The sequence below is a fragment of the Rattus rattus genome, chromosome 15, assembly GCF_011064425.1.
Source record: "Rattus rattus isolate New Zealand chromosome 15, Rrattus_CSIRO_v1, whole genome shotgun sequence".
Lineage (NCBI taxonomy): Eukaryota > Metazoa > Chordata > Mammalia > Rodentia > Muridae > Rattus > Rattus rattus.
In genome coordinates, this window is record NC_046168.1 from 54670884 (window position 1) to 54688685 (window position 17802).

The 17802-nt window shown below is 48.6% G+C and overlaps 1 protein-coding gene across 2 annotated transcripts in view; it reads right to left on the minus strand.

The window, feature by feature from the left end:
• Loxhd1 (lipoxygenase homology domains 1) overlaps positions 1-17802 on the minus strand; it is a 149426-nt gene that overhangs the window by 22395 nt on the left and 109229 nt on the right. Inside the window, exons 30-35 of one of the 2 annotated variants that reach the window (XM_032885679.1) lie at positions 16998-17206; positions 16068-16253; positions 13206-13333; positions 9879-9996; positions 7815-7989; positions 5949-6134 (exon numbers count right to left, since the gene is read on the minus strand). In XM_032885679.1, the coding sequence (XP_032741570.1) occupies positions 5949-6134; positions 7815-7989; positions 9879-9996; positions 13206-13333; positions 16068-16253; positions 16998-17206 (1002 nt within the window). The remainder of the gene's footprint in view (positions 1-5948; positions 6135-7814; positions 7990-9878; positions 9997-13205; positions 13334-16067; positions 16254-16997; positions 17207-17802) is intronic. The other variant, XM_032885677.1, reaches the window with a different exon arrangement.

Genomic DNA, 17802 nt, shown 5'->3' on the forward strand with positions numbered 1-17802 from the left:
GCTTTCCTGCGTCTGGTGAACGAGGGGCTCTGTGCTTCCTTTAGCCTGTTTCAACCGGCCATTGTGAAATGGATTCATTAGGCATCCATTCAGCATCTCCTTTCTCCGCATGATGGCTCCAAGCTGTTCTCCTATGCTCAGTCCCTACCTGTTCCCCGCACACCATGGCTCTCATGGCCTCTGAGCCTCTTTGCTGCTCCCATGCCCACATGGTTCCTTGTGCAGGTGCATTAGTTACTTTGATCATCACTATGACCCAAAGACCTGACAGGAACAGCTTACAGAAGGAAGAGATAATTTGGGCTCGCTGCCACAGGGGATAGGATACTCCCAGGGAGGAAGCCATGGTGGGGTTCATGTAGCAGGAAAGTGTAGTGGATTCCCTCGTGATGGCAGACCCAGAAATAAATGACAGCAGCCCCCATTTCTTCCAGTCAGGTCTCACTCCTTAAAGGCTCTACAGCCTTCAAAATGGTGCTGCTAACTGGAGAGTCTTTAAAATTTAAGCCCTTGGGGATATTTCAGATTCAAACCATAACATGTCTGCTCTGCTGGCCATGAGCCCTGATATCCAGAAAATTCTTTGTGCTGAGGTTGTAACTATGCCTTAACTCTTTTAAGACTATTTTTATATTTGAGTCTGACTTCTCCAACTTCAGGGTGTCTTACAACCTCTTAATTATGTTACTTAGTATTCAATGATCATAGAAGCGATAAATTATTTTCACTATCAAAAAGTCAACTGTCAGTATTTTTATCCAGTGCAAACCATTGAGATTCTTCTCAGGTAGAAAGATTCGCTTCACCAAGCAACACCTTCCCTAAAAATAACCCACAAGAAGTTAAGAGCCCATATGGGTGACTCACACTTCCTCAGCAAGATCATGGATGGTTTGAAGTGAGCTACAGAGCCATCAGAGATGCCCTGGATAGGGAAGAATATAAGACCGTTTAACACGTGCAAGGCCTCATCAGAGGCTGCCCCCATGTCTCAGGCGACACCCTGGCACTTGGTAGATATGAATTTGGGTCTCAGTGTATCTGCCTAAGTGAGTGCACTGTAGCATTCCTATGATTATTTCTGCGGTCCTTCTTACTTCTATGGACTTACATTATTCACAAAGTGTCAATCATTCTGTGGTTAAAAATTCCTTGCTAAGCAGAGTGTTCATTTAACCAGAGGAAGCAAGGAAAGCAAAAATGGAATAGGAAATGAACACTATTACAATTTGTTCAGTACTATAAAAGCTATCTGGGTAATTAAAATTAAGTAGAATATTAATCGTTTATCTTGGTTTTCTTCTTCAAACTGTATTTTGCAGCAATCAAATAGCCACAGGGACAAATATTTAAAGAAGAAAACCCCTAGCTGGTAAGTGGAAAAGAAACAATTGAATTATAGCATCACAATGTAATTCTAATTGACCATCAGCAGATGAAGCCATTAGATAGCTATGAAGGAAATTTACAATGGAGCGACCAGTCTCTCAAGTACTAAATCCGGAATTTGATATTAGCACTCGTGAGAGCAAGACTTCTTGCTACCTATTACCATCACAATATACAGCATTTCTTCAACATTCAGCAACTCTCCTGTGTACCCCTTATGCATTTATAAGTAAGTTTACCTTCTACGCACACTGGAAAAGCATGTTTGTTATAAAGTAAAAATTGAATCGTTGTGGGCTGTGATGGTGGTGGTGTGGTTTTACAGAAAAAAAAAAAAAGTCCATTTCCAAAGGAGAAACACACTAAGTGTAAGCATGTTTGGAGTGAAGTGGCCTAAAATTTAGGATTTATCTTCATATTCTCTGGCAACCAGAGAGGAGTAAAGAATGAAGCATCAAGCCAAACAGTTACGTTGATGTGGTAAAGCGTGATCATTTTTGAACCATGGTGACAGACAGGTGAGAGCTGATGTCGCTGTTTTCTTCACTTTTCTGCACGTTCAAAAATTTTCGCTAGATTACACACACCTCCAGAAGGTCAATTTTTTTTTTTTTTGCCAATTTAACATTCCCCCCGCCAAGCAAATCCATGGATGAGAAGAACACTATGATATCTAAGTTGGCTAAACATTTGTAGACCCATTTATATCTCTATCTAGAAATATTTACCTTTTGGAGGAAGAATTTCAAACAAAATGCATTTATTCACACATTTTTTTTGTTCAAGAACTAGATGGAGTTGGGAGAGGTTTTTAATATGAGGAAAGCGTGGCTAAGAGAGGTATTAAAGACATGTTCATCAGCCTTGGCACGTATGAACATCTGCATCTTACATCCTCAGAAGAAAGAGAAAGCTACCCTAGAGAGGAATTGAGCTGAGGACCTGGCTCTTCTCAGGACTGGTATCCCAACCATATAGGTTCACCTGCCCATGGTATTATCCTGCTTTCAGGACCAAAGTCTGCCTGGAAAGGACACTCTCTTCTCTCTGCCTACATGGGAACAAGGATCACATCAATGACTCAGAATTTGTTTGTATCCAAGAGTCACTGTAGGGCCAAGGCTATCAGATCAGGAATCAGTGTCAAGTTCTCTGGGGAGTCTGGAATCTAATGACAGTGTAGAGCCTTTAGCTACTATGTGTGTGTGGGTGGGTGGTGGTGGTGGTGGTTAGGGGCTGGCACTGTCCGCAGTGCTGAATGATCTCCTCTTGCAGGATTTTGACAGTGATGAGAAGAAACTGGATAATTGGCTGTCAGGTTTTTGCACAGCAAAATATATACCAGGAAAGCCAAGAGAGTGCAGATATGCACATAATAAGTGTCTGGAGAAGGGATGTAGACATCTAGAGGGCTTAATCATGAGTTCAGATGAGGTTTATGGTCAGCCCCCCAACTTCAATCAAGGCACAAGAAAATCTTTAGCCCTGGAAGAAATCGAATCTATGATGAAGGCATGAAATACAAAGAAGGATTTGCCCTGAAGAAAGACATAATTAACTACTATTAAACTATATTAGTTCTCTGTTATATCACAGGCAGTGGGCTGACATCAAGGAAAAACCAAGGCAGTGGAACTCATGGAGCTAAAAGTCAAGTGTGTTGGCTGGTTTTGTGTCAACTTGATAAAAGATAGAGTCACTTTAGAAGAGGAAATCTCAACTGAGAACATGCCCCAACATGGAACACTTTCATGACTGATGATTGATGTGGATGGATCCAGTTTACTCTGGGTGGTGCCACTCCTTTGCTTGTGGGTCTGTGTACTGTAAGAGAACAGGCTCAATAAACCATGGGGGGCAAGACAGGAAGCAGCACCTCTTCATGGGTTCTTCATCAGTTCCTGCCTCCAAGTTCCTGCCTTGAGTTCCTGCCCCTAATTCCTTAGGTGATAGACTACGATGTAGAACTAAAAGCAAAATAAACTCTTTTCTCCCCAAGTTGCTCTTAGTCATGGTGTTTTATCAAAATAGGAAACCCTAATTAAGACAGTCGTGGAAAGAAGACAGAATTCAGTCACACATAAGCCAGCTGTTTGGAGAGGGAATTCATGGATGGCTGGACAATAAGTTTTAGTGAGAAAGTAAAGACATAAAGACATAAAGACACTTTTTAAACCAGAGGTAGAGAAGTACAGTTATGACTGGCTGTGTGCTTGGAGCCATGACACAAGGCAGAATTATGTGGTGAATTCAGAGTAGGAGGCCAAGCCGGTCGATGCTGCCTACTAGCACTGGATTGTTTCCTTCTCCAGCTTAGAGAATGACTCCTTTCTGTCCCCAGTCCCCACAAGACTGAGTTCAGGGCTGTAGAGACCCAAGCTACAAAAGTTGATACCATTTAAAGCAGTATTACTAGACCATTCAGACTGTAATACTTGTACTTAATCTGTAGCAGTTATCTTCTCTGACACTGAGCTCACCGTGGAACTGTATCTGGTTCGCTGTGTTTTCCTTTGTCCACATGGCCCTGACACTCTTTCCCACAGCAGCAGGTCCTGAAGCAGATTCTCTGCAGCCTGTACCTGATGAACTAGGACCCCAGAGAAGTTTTTGTTGAAAGGGAAGACCTTATGTCCCTTCCTGTGTTCCTCTCTCCTTCTCTTGGATGCTTAGAGATAAGCAACTTTCCTCAGCCAGGTCCTTCCTCCGTGATAATCTGCCTTGCTGCATCCCAGAAGCAAGGGAGCTGGCTGACCATGGACTGGAAGCTCTGACATTGATCCAGAATAAATTCTCCCTCCCTTGCCTGATTATGTCAGATATTTCATCCCAGTGACAAGTGAGACAGATGAGCTGCTAAGCACTGCACTTTGTCTGGACAAGGCTGCTACCTGGACACCAAATAGTAAAGCAATCAAATACAGGATGCTTTTCCTCACGCTGCCAGCTTCCTTCCTGGTTTTCTGTCATGGGGTCAATCAAGGTGTGGAATTATGATTATCAGGATGGACGTGGTGGGTCAAAACAACACCAGAATTCTTATTGCTAACTGCTGACTGACAACTGATTGCTGACTGCCTGCTGACTGATTGTTGACTGCTGGTTCACTGTTGACTGCTGACTGACTGCTGACTGACTGCTGACTGACTGCTGTCTGCTATCTGCTGACTGACTACTGATTGCTGACTGACTGGCTGACTACTGGCTGACTGCTGACTGACTGCTGACTGACTACTGATTGCTGACTGCTGGCTGATTGCTGACTGACTGCTGGCTGACTGCTGACTGCTGACTCTTGGCTGGTTCATTTGCTGTTCTGTGATCCTGAGGTGGACATCCTAAGGCCTCTATGTTCTTGAGCTAGAGAGCCAGTAACATGCTTTTGTAACACAACATCACAAAGCGCAATCCAATGTTTGCATTTCTTTCTACCTCACAGGGTCTCAGGCCCACCAGGAACACATAGATGTTCAGGGTATGAGTAACCCAATAGATGCAGGAAATCCAACAATTGTGAAGCTATGTTATTGCTTTGAAAAGCAGCTGTTTTCTCTACCTTACCCAAATTTACTGTCATATGGGAATGCTTTGACTGTGACACTATGCTGAAATGACAGTGACATCGTTCCTTCTGGAAGGGCAACCAGCTGCTAAGCTGGGTTTATCAGCAATCGGATACAGCAGAATTTGAAGAGGTAAAGCAAGGTAGCCTCAGGACAGCCTAGTATGAGATGAGGAGACCAGAGTCAGGAGAGGGCCTCAAACAGATATCTTGGGGAAAGCTAGTTTGACTCAGGTTGCTAGAGTTAAGTTGAAGGAAGTGACCCACACGGAGGTGGGTAAGTCTGAAAATGAACCTTCAACTCTGATCTCAAACAGAAGCTGCAGGTGCAAAGCCAGACCCAAGAGAAGCCTGCAGAGAGCAAAGCAGTGGTCAAAGGAATGTGGAGGCCATGAACTTCATCACAGCAATGGACAAAGTATCCTGTAAGAGCCTTGGAGTTGAAAAGTAAAGTTCCCACTTGACTTGTATCCTGCTTAAATTTACAAGTGAATATAGCTACCTCCAGACTCAGTATTGTAAGGGAAAAAGTATAATACTGATAGGAAATCCATGGGAAGTGGACTTGGTGAGACTTCCTTTATTCCTTCCTTCCTTCCTGCCTCCCTCCCTCTCTTCCTCCCCACTCTTCTCTCGGGCACAGAACACAGGGTCGTGTGCATGTTAAGCATCTGTGCTACACTTGAGGTACTGATCCAACTGAATCTCTCTTTTTTTCCCCTTAATTTTTATGCCTGAATTAAGTAGAATCCATTCTCTGATACTACAAAAACAAGGGACCATTATTCTTCCATGGAGAATGAGGAAGGAAATAAGCCACAGGGATAACAAGTTCCTCGGAACACCAGCCCTCTAACTGATGGAACATCCAAAGGGTGCAATCGTGGCTCAACCACTTTCCTGCTGGGGTAGCCAGAGTCTACTTACAAAGAGAGGTGGGGGCAGGGAGTGCTGTCCCAGGGGGGGCTCCACCATCCTGGTCTCAGGCAGTAGCTACCTTTGTTGTCATGCCAGACCCTCAGTTTGCAGAGGTGGCCCAGGCTCAGCATGTCAGGAAAGTTGAAGGTGTCCGTGTTATTCCGCTCAAACTTGTTCCAGTTGGCTGACTGTTTCAGGGCCAGGGTCCCGCTGTCTCCATTTTCCCCAAAGATGATGATGAACACATTAGCATCCGTGCCTGCCCCTGGGAAATACACAAGATGAGGGCTCTGGGGGTTGGCATCTCTCCAGGAAGCCACCCACTCTGGCCTTATCCCTGAGGCACACAGGGACAGAGTCTAGAGTCAGTGAGACTGGGGATAGAGTCAGAAAGGCCGGAAGTGGTCTGGGACTCTCAGGTGTTTCAGGGAATCATGGAGTTGGCCTGGTCTAGCTGCTTTGAGAGGCATGCGTCAGGTTTTCAGGTTAGAGGCCCTGTGTGCATTTTGGCTGGTAAGAAAGTGAGGCAGTGAAGCATTTAGGCTGCCTTGTGATTTTCTATGTTACCCAGAAGTCAACGAAATATATAGATTCATGACCGAATGATTAGACTCAGACACTGATCTTGTATAGCCTGTGTAGCTTGCCAATGTCATTGTATCCTGGCAACTACCATTGTATTGATCCCGGAAACTATCATATTCTATTCATTCCTGATAAGAGTCTTAAGCCTGGCATAGACTTGTCTCAGCTTCAGTCCTGCTGGGAATCCTCATCCGGGTTAAGATTCGTTTCTCATTGGCCATGCCAGGTAACCTTGGCCCGGTAAGTAATAGCCAGCACTTACAACCCATCCAATCCTACCCTCCCCTTCTCATTGCATGTTGCAATTACTGTTGGTCTAGCCACAATCAAAGTCACATGGATGCTTGGCATAGAAGGGCACCTGTTTCCAGGGAGGTGTTTCATACAGGCGTTGGCCACGGTTAGGAATCCAGAGCTCCTGGAAGATGGAGCTTCCTAGTGATGCAACTGCTTTTACCACGAACTTAATTCTCTGTCTGAGAGCATGCCATGAAGGAGTAAAACAGAGGACCCTCAAAGAATGTGGACACTGAGGACTTCTAACAATAAAGGGAAGGTCCACTATGAGGCGGAAAGGAAGAGGAGTGTTCTAGAAATGAACTCTACCAGATTTACTGAGCCATTGCTTATGCCTGAGATTTCTACCAGCATGGCTGATTTTGGGCAAAGAGGTCATGTGTGGTGAATGTGAAAAAGTCTGCCAAATTTTTAACGATCCCTTCAGAGAAGCAGAAGTCCTGGCTAGGGGAGGGAATGTAAGAGGCACTTCCTCCTGGCTAGATGAGGGGTATTCTCTTTGCTTAGAAGCCATTCCTCTGGGTATTCTGTCAGCTTGGTGGCTCTGTTTGCCTTTCTGGACTTGACTTTGACATTTATCTGGGATGCCACTGTAACTCTTGTTCCAATTTATAAGGGTGAGGCTCCTTTCTCTGGCTCTCTGGTAGCATCTGGGCAACATCTGTCTTGGCCTCACCTAATGGTGTGTTAGCTCCACCAGAATGTCAGACTTAGGGGGTCCCTGGAGTCCCATCTCTATCCCCAGTCCCCAGGCCAGAGTCACATACAGATGACCATGAAGCACAGTGTGCCAAGGTGCGCAGCTCTGGAGCGAGGGGCAGCCAACAAAGACAGGGAGCTGCGGGGCTCTGAGCCCAGCCGAGGCCGTGTCCTTGGAACTATCCTCTCCATTTCTATGAGGGTAGAAACTGGTTTGGTCACTGGGAGAAAATACTTTGTCCCCAGAGAGTGGAGATGATTTGGCTTTAGAAGGCTATGTGAAGAACATGCCCTGATCAGAAGCCAGTGTCCAGTCATGATTTACAGTGGAAGGCAAGGGGAGAGGAGGCAGGTCGCAACTTACCCAAGATGTCACTGGTCTTCACCGAGACTGTGTAGGACGTCCACTCCATCATCTCCTCTCCATCAATGACCGCACATATTTCGCACACCAGTGTCTTCTTTCCCTTCTTTTGGGACAGCCAGTCTCCGTAGTAGAACATGGTCAGGTCCCCTGTGTTCATGTTCTTCAACAGGATCTGGAGAGAGGTCGTGTAGAAATGTCCTCTGAGATACCTGAGTGCCAATCCGTGAACCCCAACCTGAGCTCCCAGATTCAGACTTGTGGGTGTAGGGAGGGCTCTGTTTATGTGCTCTACTGAAAGTACCATGCCACCTGGAAATTGGAAATTTACCTGAAAAGACTTCCACAGCAATGCCATACAGAATGATGTACAGAAAATGTTTGCTGAATGAGTGACAGAAAACAAAGTGAACCAGGCTGTTGGCAGCCTGGGAGCAGGGCACTGACATTTGCCAGGTTGGCGTGGATGCAATGTTGTTGGCTCAATGAAAGTGTGCAATGGCTACACAGGAAGGGGCAGTCTGAGGAGAACCAGGACAGATGGCCATGTGTGGAGGAGGGATGAGAAGACTGTTTCAGACAAGCTTGCAGGACTTGTACTATAAATTAGGCCATGTTCCACCAATCCTGAGTGTATATGTTACACTTTCCATCATCAAAGTCTTGGGGTATGTGATGGTTTGTATATGCTTGACCCAGGGAGTGGCACTATTATAAAGTGTGGCCCTGTTTGAATAGGTGTGGCCTTTCTAGAGTAGGAGCAGCACCCTGGACATGGGCTTTAAGACCCTCAACCTAGCTGCCCAGAAGACAGTATTCTGCTAGTGGCCTTCAGATGAAGATATAGAACTCTCAGCTCCTTCTGCACCATGCCTGCCTGGATGCTGCCATGTTCCTACTTTGATGATAATGGACTGAACCTCTAAACCTGTAAGCCAGCCCCCATTAAATGTTGTCCTTTTAAGAGTTGCCTTGGTCATGGTGTCTGTGCACAGCAATAAAACCCTAACTAAGACAGAGTGCAACCTTATTTAAACTAGATGAGGTCACAGGTGGCCCTGAGCAAAGTTGGATGGGGACATTTACACACAGGGACATGTGCACACGGGGAAAATGCTGTGTGACAGCTGTTGGAGCTGGAGGACAGCCAAGGTGAGATCTTATGCTGTCTTTAGAGGTTCATGACCTGCTGGGACCTTCATTCCCGTCCTTCTGCCCCCCCTCCCCAAATTCAGGAGCTTTGTCACACAGCTGCAGGAATCTGTCTCACATTGTACAGGGGGCACCTGACACCAGAGCCAGCCCGTTCGACTCTGGGGCATGCTCGTGGGATTGTTAGCGGTGTTGTCTGTTTCCATGAAAACATAGAAAGCTGAGATGTGCACTGGGAGCCCTCTGCTCCATAATGATGAGTGACAGTGGCTGCCCTCTGGTCCCCAGTGTAGGGTCCTGCAAGGTCAGGGAGGTCGGCAAACAGTAATGAGGAATACAGATACCGCCTTTCCTTGGAAGAGGCTGAGGCTGTAGCTGTGTGTGGTATGTGATGTGTTCTGCATGCTGTGTGCTTGGGAGGGGGAGGGGGAGGGAGAGGGGGAGGCAAACGACCTCACGCTTCTGCTATTGTGAGTTTCTCACCACTGCCTGCTCAGGCAGCCCTCAGCCTGCCTGAGAGCCCGGGGATGAGCCACAGCCTGCCTGCCTGGGTGGACTCAGACTCCCCCAGAGAGACAGCAGAGAAGAACAGCTACCTAACCGTGTAATTAAGGGGTACGGGAAGACCACCACACACCCTCAGTGCCTCAAGTCTGTTTCTCTACGGCTCGCTCCGCATCTCGTGTCCCAGAGGATGCTCACCCCAACCCTTCCCTATCCCAGGCTTCTCCCACTGTACTGCGTTCTCTGGCAGTGATTCAGCTCTTACTAGACTCAAGCAAGGTTCATTTCCCTGATTAATTCACTCCAACGTCCATGGTCAGGACAGCTGTATGACAAGAAGGTCACCTATAACCCAATAGCATGGAGAAGCGGTGAACAGGGACAGAGGAAGGGCACGGCGTGAGTTACCCTCTCCAGGAACCACTCTGGCCGGCTACCCAGCCCGTCGATACGGATGCGCATCTTCGTAAAGGGAGCAATGTCCAGGATCTCCATGATGAAGGTGTCATTTTGTTCCCGCTCAAATCTGGGAGGGGCATGAAGAAGGGAAGTTGGTAATCGAGCCCTGGCCATCCACCAGGCACTTCACCGCTCAGCAATGGTGATTCCTCAAATGCCCATCCTTTGCTCCCCAGTAGGATCCAGAAAGACTGAATTAAGCAGGCTTGGCTGATATACACAGCCTTGGACAAGAGCTACCAGCCTGGGTTCTAGTCCCATTTGCTGGTTCTCCACCTTTCTTCCTGGGGCTGGGATTCCTCCCTTGAAATCTAGGGAGAATGATCTCCACTCTGCAGTTTCACAACGCTATCCTAGAGACCATAAGTGTGAAGCAAACTTTGAAGGTAAAAAGAGAAGCTTTAGCGGCATTCTGTGAGTGTCAAGGGTAGGGCAGGTCGTACACTGCCCAACAGCAAATGGCAGGTTGATCTCATTTCTCTGCGAGCAATCGAGCAATCGTACAGTTGAGCACAGTGGTTCTGGATGGGTCCCCATTCCTGACAGTTGTGAAGTGGGAGCGAATGGAAGGCCATGTTGCTCTTGTGGCTTTCATTTCCCTACCCAACGGCCGCATCATCTCAGAGATGCTCTGCAGGGCCACCTGCATGATGCGACCCTCATTCCTGACTGGTGGCCAGGCTGCTGACTGATTCTATAATGCTGCTGATGGGCCCTGGGGTGGTGCAGGTGGTCCCAAAGAGATGACTCCAAGTGGCAGTTGTTATGGTTCTCTGGGTAAGAGGCACACTTTTAAAAACAGACAACATCTGTATGCGTGAGACCATGAGTGCCACACGGTAAGTGTGAGGACTTCGCCGTCTTGGAGACAGTGTTGGTTCACAGGACACCTCTACTTGACAACTTATGCATTCATGACTGTTAGAGTTCTCTAGGGGTGGGGAGCTTAGATGAGGAGAGAGAATGACTTGCTCCTAACTAGTGAGTACACAGCATCTGACCATAGGGGCCTACGGCAAGCACTCCCATAATGCCTCTGTATGTGCATATGCATGTGCGTGCTGGCCTCCTTCTTGGGCTCACAGGTTTACTTGGGATAAGTGTCTCCTTGCACAGCCCCATGCTGTGTACAAGACACTGCTGACAAGGCCACTTCGGCATGGACTCAACACCTCCTAGGAGCAGACACAGTAAAGCCTGGCTCGGGGATGAGATTCACACCTGGTCAAGTAAGAAATAAAGGCAGCCCCCCTCTCAACACTAACCTATGCGGATGGAGAGAGGAAGTCTTTCCACATGGCCAGGTCTCGAGGCCTCTTAGTGTGGCCACTTATTTATTTATTTTTTTAAGATGTATTTATTTATTTACTATGGATGCTGTTTTGCCTGCATATATGCTTGCATACCTGAAGAGGGCGCCAGATCTCACCATAGTGGTTGTGAGCCAACCAACCATGTGGTTGCTGGGAATTAAACGCAGGACCTTTGGAGGAGTAGCCAGTGCTTTTAACCTCTGAGCCATCTCTCCAGACTGCGTGGCCACTTATAACAAGACTGCGAGCCATAGCACTGGAATTAGCCCCTGGACATGACTGCTTCCCTCCTACCTTCCCTTCCATCGGCAATTAGAAGTCGCACATCGGCAAATCAGGTGGACATAAGAAGAAGAGAATCAGCCTGAGAAAAATCCCAGAAACTGGGGTTGGTTTGGGGCTTAGTGTTGGAGAACAGAGAAGAGGTTAGCAGCAACCGAGCATGCTATGGGGCCAAAGCCAGACCACACCTAGAAATCAAGGCCGACCCACAGTCTCCTTGGCAGCTGGCTCCCACCAGCCACATGCTCAGGGACTACTAGCATCCTTATTTGGTTCTGGTTTCCCAGCTCAGGATGAAAGGAGAAACACAACTCTTCCCTTTTAACGTAGTCATATGGGATGCTTGGTGGTCAGCACGCCACAGTGACGCTTCACCATACATCTCTCCACCTTACCATACCTGGTGACGTCACCTGACCCGTGTTACATCTGACCTGTGTTACAGCAAGTTTTAAATAACAGGTCTCTGTTCTCATTGGTGCTTCATGTATTCCCAAGCTCTGTGAGTTCAAATTCCAGTGACCTGGGACTATTTATTTCATCTCTTTGTGCCTCAGGGTCTCATTATAAATGGGAGATGCTAACAGTGCAGGCTCAAGGGAGCGCCCTGAATCAATACAGGCGACAGGGCTCTTTCAGCAGGGAGTGGATACTCAATGTCAGCCATCTTAAGGCCATCATCATGGGATTTGTGTGACAAGAGAGGGCAGGAAAGGATCCTTATCAGATCCTTCGGAAGAGCTGGAGTGTCTGTGGGAAGAAGTCTCTGCTGGGTCCGCATTGCTCCAGCAGCCTAGTCCCCGATGTTACCTCCAGCACCACCAGCACCACCCTCATGGACCTCTTGTTAATATTTTAAAGGCTGGCCACTCATTCTGCAATTATTTAGATGCCGAGAAGCAACAAACCTAGAAGAATTCTATCCACGCTTCGTGTCACTCCTCCCCCCTGAGGACATCTTTCGCCCACGCTGTGCACGGAGAGAAACCACGGAATGAACAAGATCCAGCAATGTCAACCATGCAGGCCTTACGGCGAACGGTTTCCAAAGAGCAGGTGAGTGAAGAAAAGACGAGAAGAACTGTCTTGGAGAGATGGTTTAGAGGCTAAGCGTACTGGCTTTTCCAGGATACCAGGGTTCCATTCCTAGCATCTACATAGACGTTCATACCAATCTGTAGCCCCAGTCTTAGGGTATCCAATACCTTCTTTTGGCCTCCATGGGCACCAGGCCCCCAAGTGATACACAATCATGCATGCAGATAAAGCACTCACACACATGACATAAAAATAAGTAGTTTTTTGTTTTCTGAGACAGGGTTTCTCTATGTAGTCCTGGCTGTCCTGGAACTCGCTCTGTGGACCAGGCTCGTCTTCGACTCAGAGTTCTGCCTGCCTCTGCCTTCAGAGTACGGAGACTAAAGGTGCAGCACACCACACCCAGCTGGTAATTTTTTTTTTAGAGGGAAGCAAACTGCTATGGGCGTTGGTATTTAAGGACAGCTTCCCTGGAGGAGAGATACTTACTCTTGCTCTTGAACTAGAAAAGTGTTAGCAACAGATGTAAGTCAGCTAGGAGCCCTTAAGGAGTACAGTGGGGGGAATAGAGCCAATCCGGTTGAGACAGAGTTGGGTGGAGGTCAGGTGTGAGCAGGGTATGGGGTCAGGATCCTCTGGGTACCTGGCCTTCTTCTTGTCCAGCTGCACCTCTTCCGTGCTCCCGTTGATGCCATAGAGGGTCATGAAGATATTGGAGTCAGTGCCTCCACCGACCACATCACCAGTCCACACCGTCATTTCATACAGCACCTACGCGAGAGGGGCATGCATGTCCCTGACCCTCTGCCCCGCCCACCAAACCACCCAACGCATCTCAATGTCCCTAGGGAGAAGAGACAGGCTTTCCACGCCCTGAAGCTCTGAGCTGAATCCGGCACCGTTGACTGCCCACGTTGTCTGCCATGGTCATGCAACAGGTGGGGCTTTGGCAGAGACATTGCATGTGATGGGAGCCATCACGTGTGGCCATGTGAAGGCTGGGCAGTAGACTCAGGGGCATCTAGAGCTCCATCTGAATCCAGGTCTGCCTTCTGCTAGCTTTTTACCTGGGACAAATGGGCCAGCTCTATCCTTGCTCACTCTGTGGAGAGATGTGTAGACACTACTTGTAGACTCATGAGATAACCCAGGCAGCTCAAATGCAACTGCTGCTGGTGCTGGGCCTGCCCGTGTGTGTTAGAACTAAATGAGCATATGGTATGGTACCATGGATGTGATAGCCACGCAAGTATATAGCATGGCACCATTTGCGTGGTACGGTGCCGAGTGTACCGTATGGCACTGTGTGTATGGTAAGGCCATTTGTGTGAGGATGCTACAGTGGGTTCTGTGTGTCCCCAGCTTCTTACCACACCCAGTTCACCCCTTTGTGAGCCAGGAATGCCATGGCAAGGATGGGCTGAGGGACTGACAGTTCTTCCCCAAGCCACATACAAAGTGGGCAGTCAATTACCTGTTTCCATTTAGATTTGGATTGTGTTCCTGAAGGACCAGATTCCCTTTACCTGCAGGCCCTGAAGGGAGGGCAGAGCTTCCCCTCCCTGGGTACCTGTGTGGAGGGGGTCACCCATGTGCAGCATCCCGGGGTCCTGGGTTTTTACTCATCCCTCCACGAATTCCCATAGACCAACTAGTGTCTCCAAGAGTTGGGGCGATGCAGAGAGGTGGCAGACCTGCCATATTCTGTCTCACCCAAGCAACTGTCCCATCCTCACGCTCCTCAGGAAGCTTCAGGCCATGGACTGTGTGTGCTGTGTTGTGATTGCGGTCATGCTTTGCTCAATGCTCCAGACAGAGCCTTTGTGCAGTACCTGGGCTCTTCTCCAGGGCAGCACAGAGTTAGGAATAGCATATGAGAGCTTGGCTCACAGGCCCACAGTCCATCAATACAAGGCATCATTGTGGAGAAGGGCCAGGCAGGATTGGGGCGATTATTGGCAACTGAAAGAAACCTGTCCCTTTCTTGCTCCTATCCATACAGGTGTGGAAAATAGAAGGGTCATAGTGAGTTTGCTGATGACCTAGAGAGACCAGCTTCTGAGGCCAGGTCCGCTAGCCCTGGTGTTCTCTGTGCCCCCCACCCCCACCCTCCAGGTCCGCTAGCCCCGGTGTTCTCCGGGTCCCTCATTCCTTCTATATACAGACTCATGTCCTTTTACACAATCGGCGGGTTCCCAAATGAGAAACGGGAGCAGGGTTTCTGTCACTCTGGTTGATATTCCGGAGAGACACCAGTCCAAAGGGCCCTGCAGTTTGTACAGTGGTTAGCCTGTGCTCTTTGCCCTGTAAATAGCCCGTATGGACCTGTGTTTCCCCAGACGGGACTTGAAGGAGCTGTGGCTGCCCAGGGTGTGATGTGCATCAGGGAGTGCCTCAGAGACACTGAGAAGTGGCTGAGAAGTGGGTCAGGGCAGGAGCCCAGGATAAGCAGTAGGTTCACCCACACGATCCATCTGGCCACAGGGGGAGAAGTCTGTGGTGCAGAATGCCCTACTCCCGACTCCCCTAGTGGGGAGTGGGGGCACGTTCCCAGTTTCCCATGAAAGATCTTGCAGTGCAGAATGCGGCTCCCATCACAGGATAGGCCTGACCTTGGTAGGTGGCCTGACTGAACAGAGCTGGGCTGCTGTTGGTGCCACAGCTCATGAAGGAGAAAGAGGCACAGGGTAAGGTCCAGGAGGCCTCTGGATCACCAACTAGATGTCTGTCTTTGAATGAGCTGCCTTCTGCCTCCTGCTTCCTGCCTGAGACCGAACTGACCTTTGAGATTATACAATCTATCCCAGTTCATGTGGTCCATTAGACATTAAGCAAACTCCAGCCTTCTTAGTTTTTCTAGATACAAAGGGTCTCACGTGATCGGAACTGCTATAGTGTGAGATCCAGAGGCCTTCGTCTCTGGTGTCCTTTGCCCCATTGCTAGGCTGTGAGTGTGGAGGGCATGCACCTCTGTGCACATCTCTGCAGAGCAATGATGGTGCACATCTGGACAAAACAATGATGGTGCACATCTGTGCAGGGCAATGATGGTGCACATCTGTGCAGGGCAATGATGGTGCACATCTGTGCAGGGCAATGATGGTGCACATCTGTATAGAACAATGTTGGTGCACATCTGTATAGAACAATGTTGGTGCACATCTGTGCAGGGCAATGATGGTGCACATCTGGGAAGAGCTTATACCATCCAAAGCTCTTCAGGGATGGCAAACAAACACATTGCTTTTGTCTAGGACTGAGCACAGAACAAGCAATGAAGGGAAATGTTTGTTGCACACAATGTAAGAGAAGACTAAGGCCCAGAGGAACCAGGAGACTTCCCCAATGTCACACAGCAGAGGACCAAAAGAGAACAGTCTCCTGGCTTGAGCTAAGTAAGTCCAACCATTCCTCAGGCTGGTTCCTGCCAGTCTCTAGTGAAGACTCTCCTATTCCCTTCCCCTTCATCTTCCCTGTGCCTTCCACTTGTAGGGCACACACATACCTTCTTCCCAATGTTCACAACCATGGCATCCAGGAGGTCAAAGACACGGGAGGTGACACCATCACCTCGGTCCTTGGCAAGCCAACAGTTGCAGCGTAATGTGTACTTGGTACCCTGGGTAGGCACTGCCAAGCACAGCTCCTCCACCAGCCAGCAGCTCTCAGGGGAGGCTCCATCGTGGCCCAGCTGTAAGGCACACCATCCCTGTGAGGATCTTGGCAGAGCTGGGAAAAAGCCTTCCTTGCTCAGTGTCCTCTCCCTGCCTTGCACTCTCACACCCAGTCTTTCCTCCCAATATGCTGGATACCTACCGGCCAGAAGACCTTCCACAGAGGAGATTTCACAGTCAATCAAAACATGACCATGGTGGGCCTGATCTCATCTAGTGAGCTCTTTAAAAGAGACTGTGGGTGTTAGGGCTGTAGGAAGGCAGGTCATTCAAAGCAAGAGAGCTTGTCTCCTAATGTTCTGATTAAAGCCATGGACAGGTTTTGGTGAGTGACATAGTCAGGGACTGACAGGAACTGAGCCTCACTCCTACAGCAGCAAGGGACTGGATCTGGCCAACAGCTTGTTGCCTTGGAGAGGGATGGAGATGAGGTCACACTTTGCGTTCATCTCAGGAGGCCGAGAAGTCCAGGCCGGACTCCTGACCCAGGACAGGAGTTGTTGTCAGTTACTAATTTGATGGTAACTTGTTACGCAATAATGAGAAAACGGGCACACAGGGTATCTATCTCTACTGAATGGGCAGAAATGGGAAACCTGAGGCAACCCCACCCACTGATGGTGAGGGCTGGAGACTGGCCTCTAACTCAGAGGGGCTCCAGGTTATTGTTCTGTTGGCCCAGAGTTCCCCATCCCCATGGGTCAGCCAGTTTTTTTCACTCCCCAGGGAGAGTCAGCATCATGGGGACCCAGGGCCAGCACCTCTATTTTCTTGATGATGCCCACATCCAAGCCACCAACATAGAACTCCTCCACAGAGCCACAACTGAAGCCTCGCTTCCCCTGGGGAAAGTCCAGCCAGATGCGGTTGGTACGTTCATCATCTTCGCCAATGAGCAGGACAAAGGCGCGGCTATCAGTGGCTGCTTCCTTGTGTTTCCCAGTAGTCACTGATACGTAGTAGGGGATCACTGCAAGAGACCATAGGGGTCAATGTCACGACAGGCCAGCTGGCCAAAGGCCCTGGGCTTGGGAACTTGTAATGACCTTGGGAGGGCTCTCAAGGGTCCTCCCCTTCCTTGCTTCCTCAGAGAGCAAGTGCACAAAAGCCTTCTAGATAGGCTACAAGTTCACTGTGGTGTGTCTGCTCTGCAGGAATAAGGTAGTCCGTAATGCCCAATGGAAGACCAAAGAGAGTGTCCTTGTGTCCCTTGGAATGTCAGGCTTTTGACAGCCTTGTTGGCCAGTTATCTTACTTGAAATTTTCCCTCCCAGACAAGGAAGAACAAGAACAACTTCCCACCAGGTCTAGGCGGTTCCATGCCCGGGCTAACCGCTGTTGAGAAGGAAGGTCTGACAGAAAGCAGGAACCAGGGACTACTAATCAAAGTGTATTGTACCCGTAACTTAGCTGAGGGAAGGTCCAAGGGCATCTATTTCTATACCAAACTAGATTAGTTTGTTCAGCAAACAAGCTTGTTCAGTTCACATCGCTTAGACTTTAGATGCTCAATAAGGATTCATTCTCCTTCTTGTCAAGGGTGGTCCTGATAGGTAAGCCAGTGAG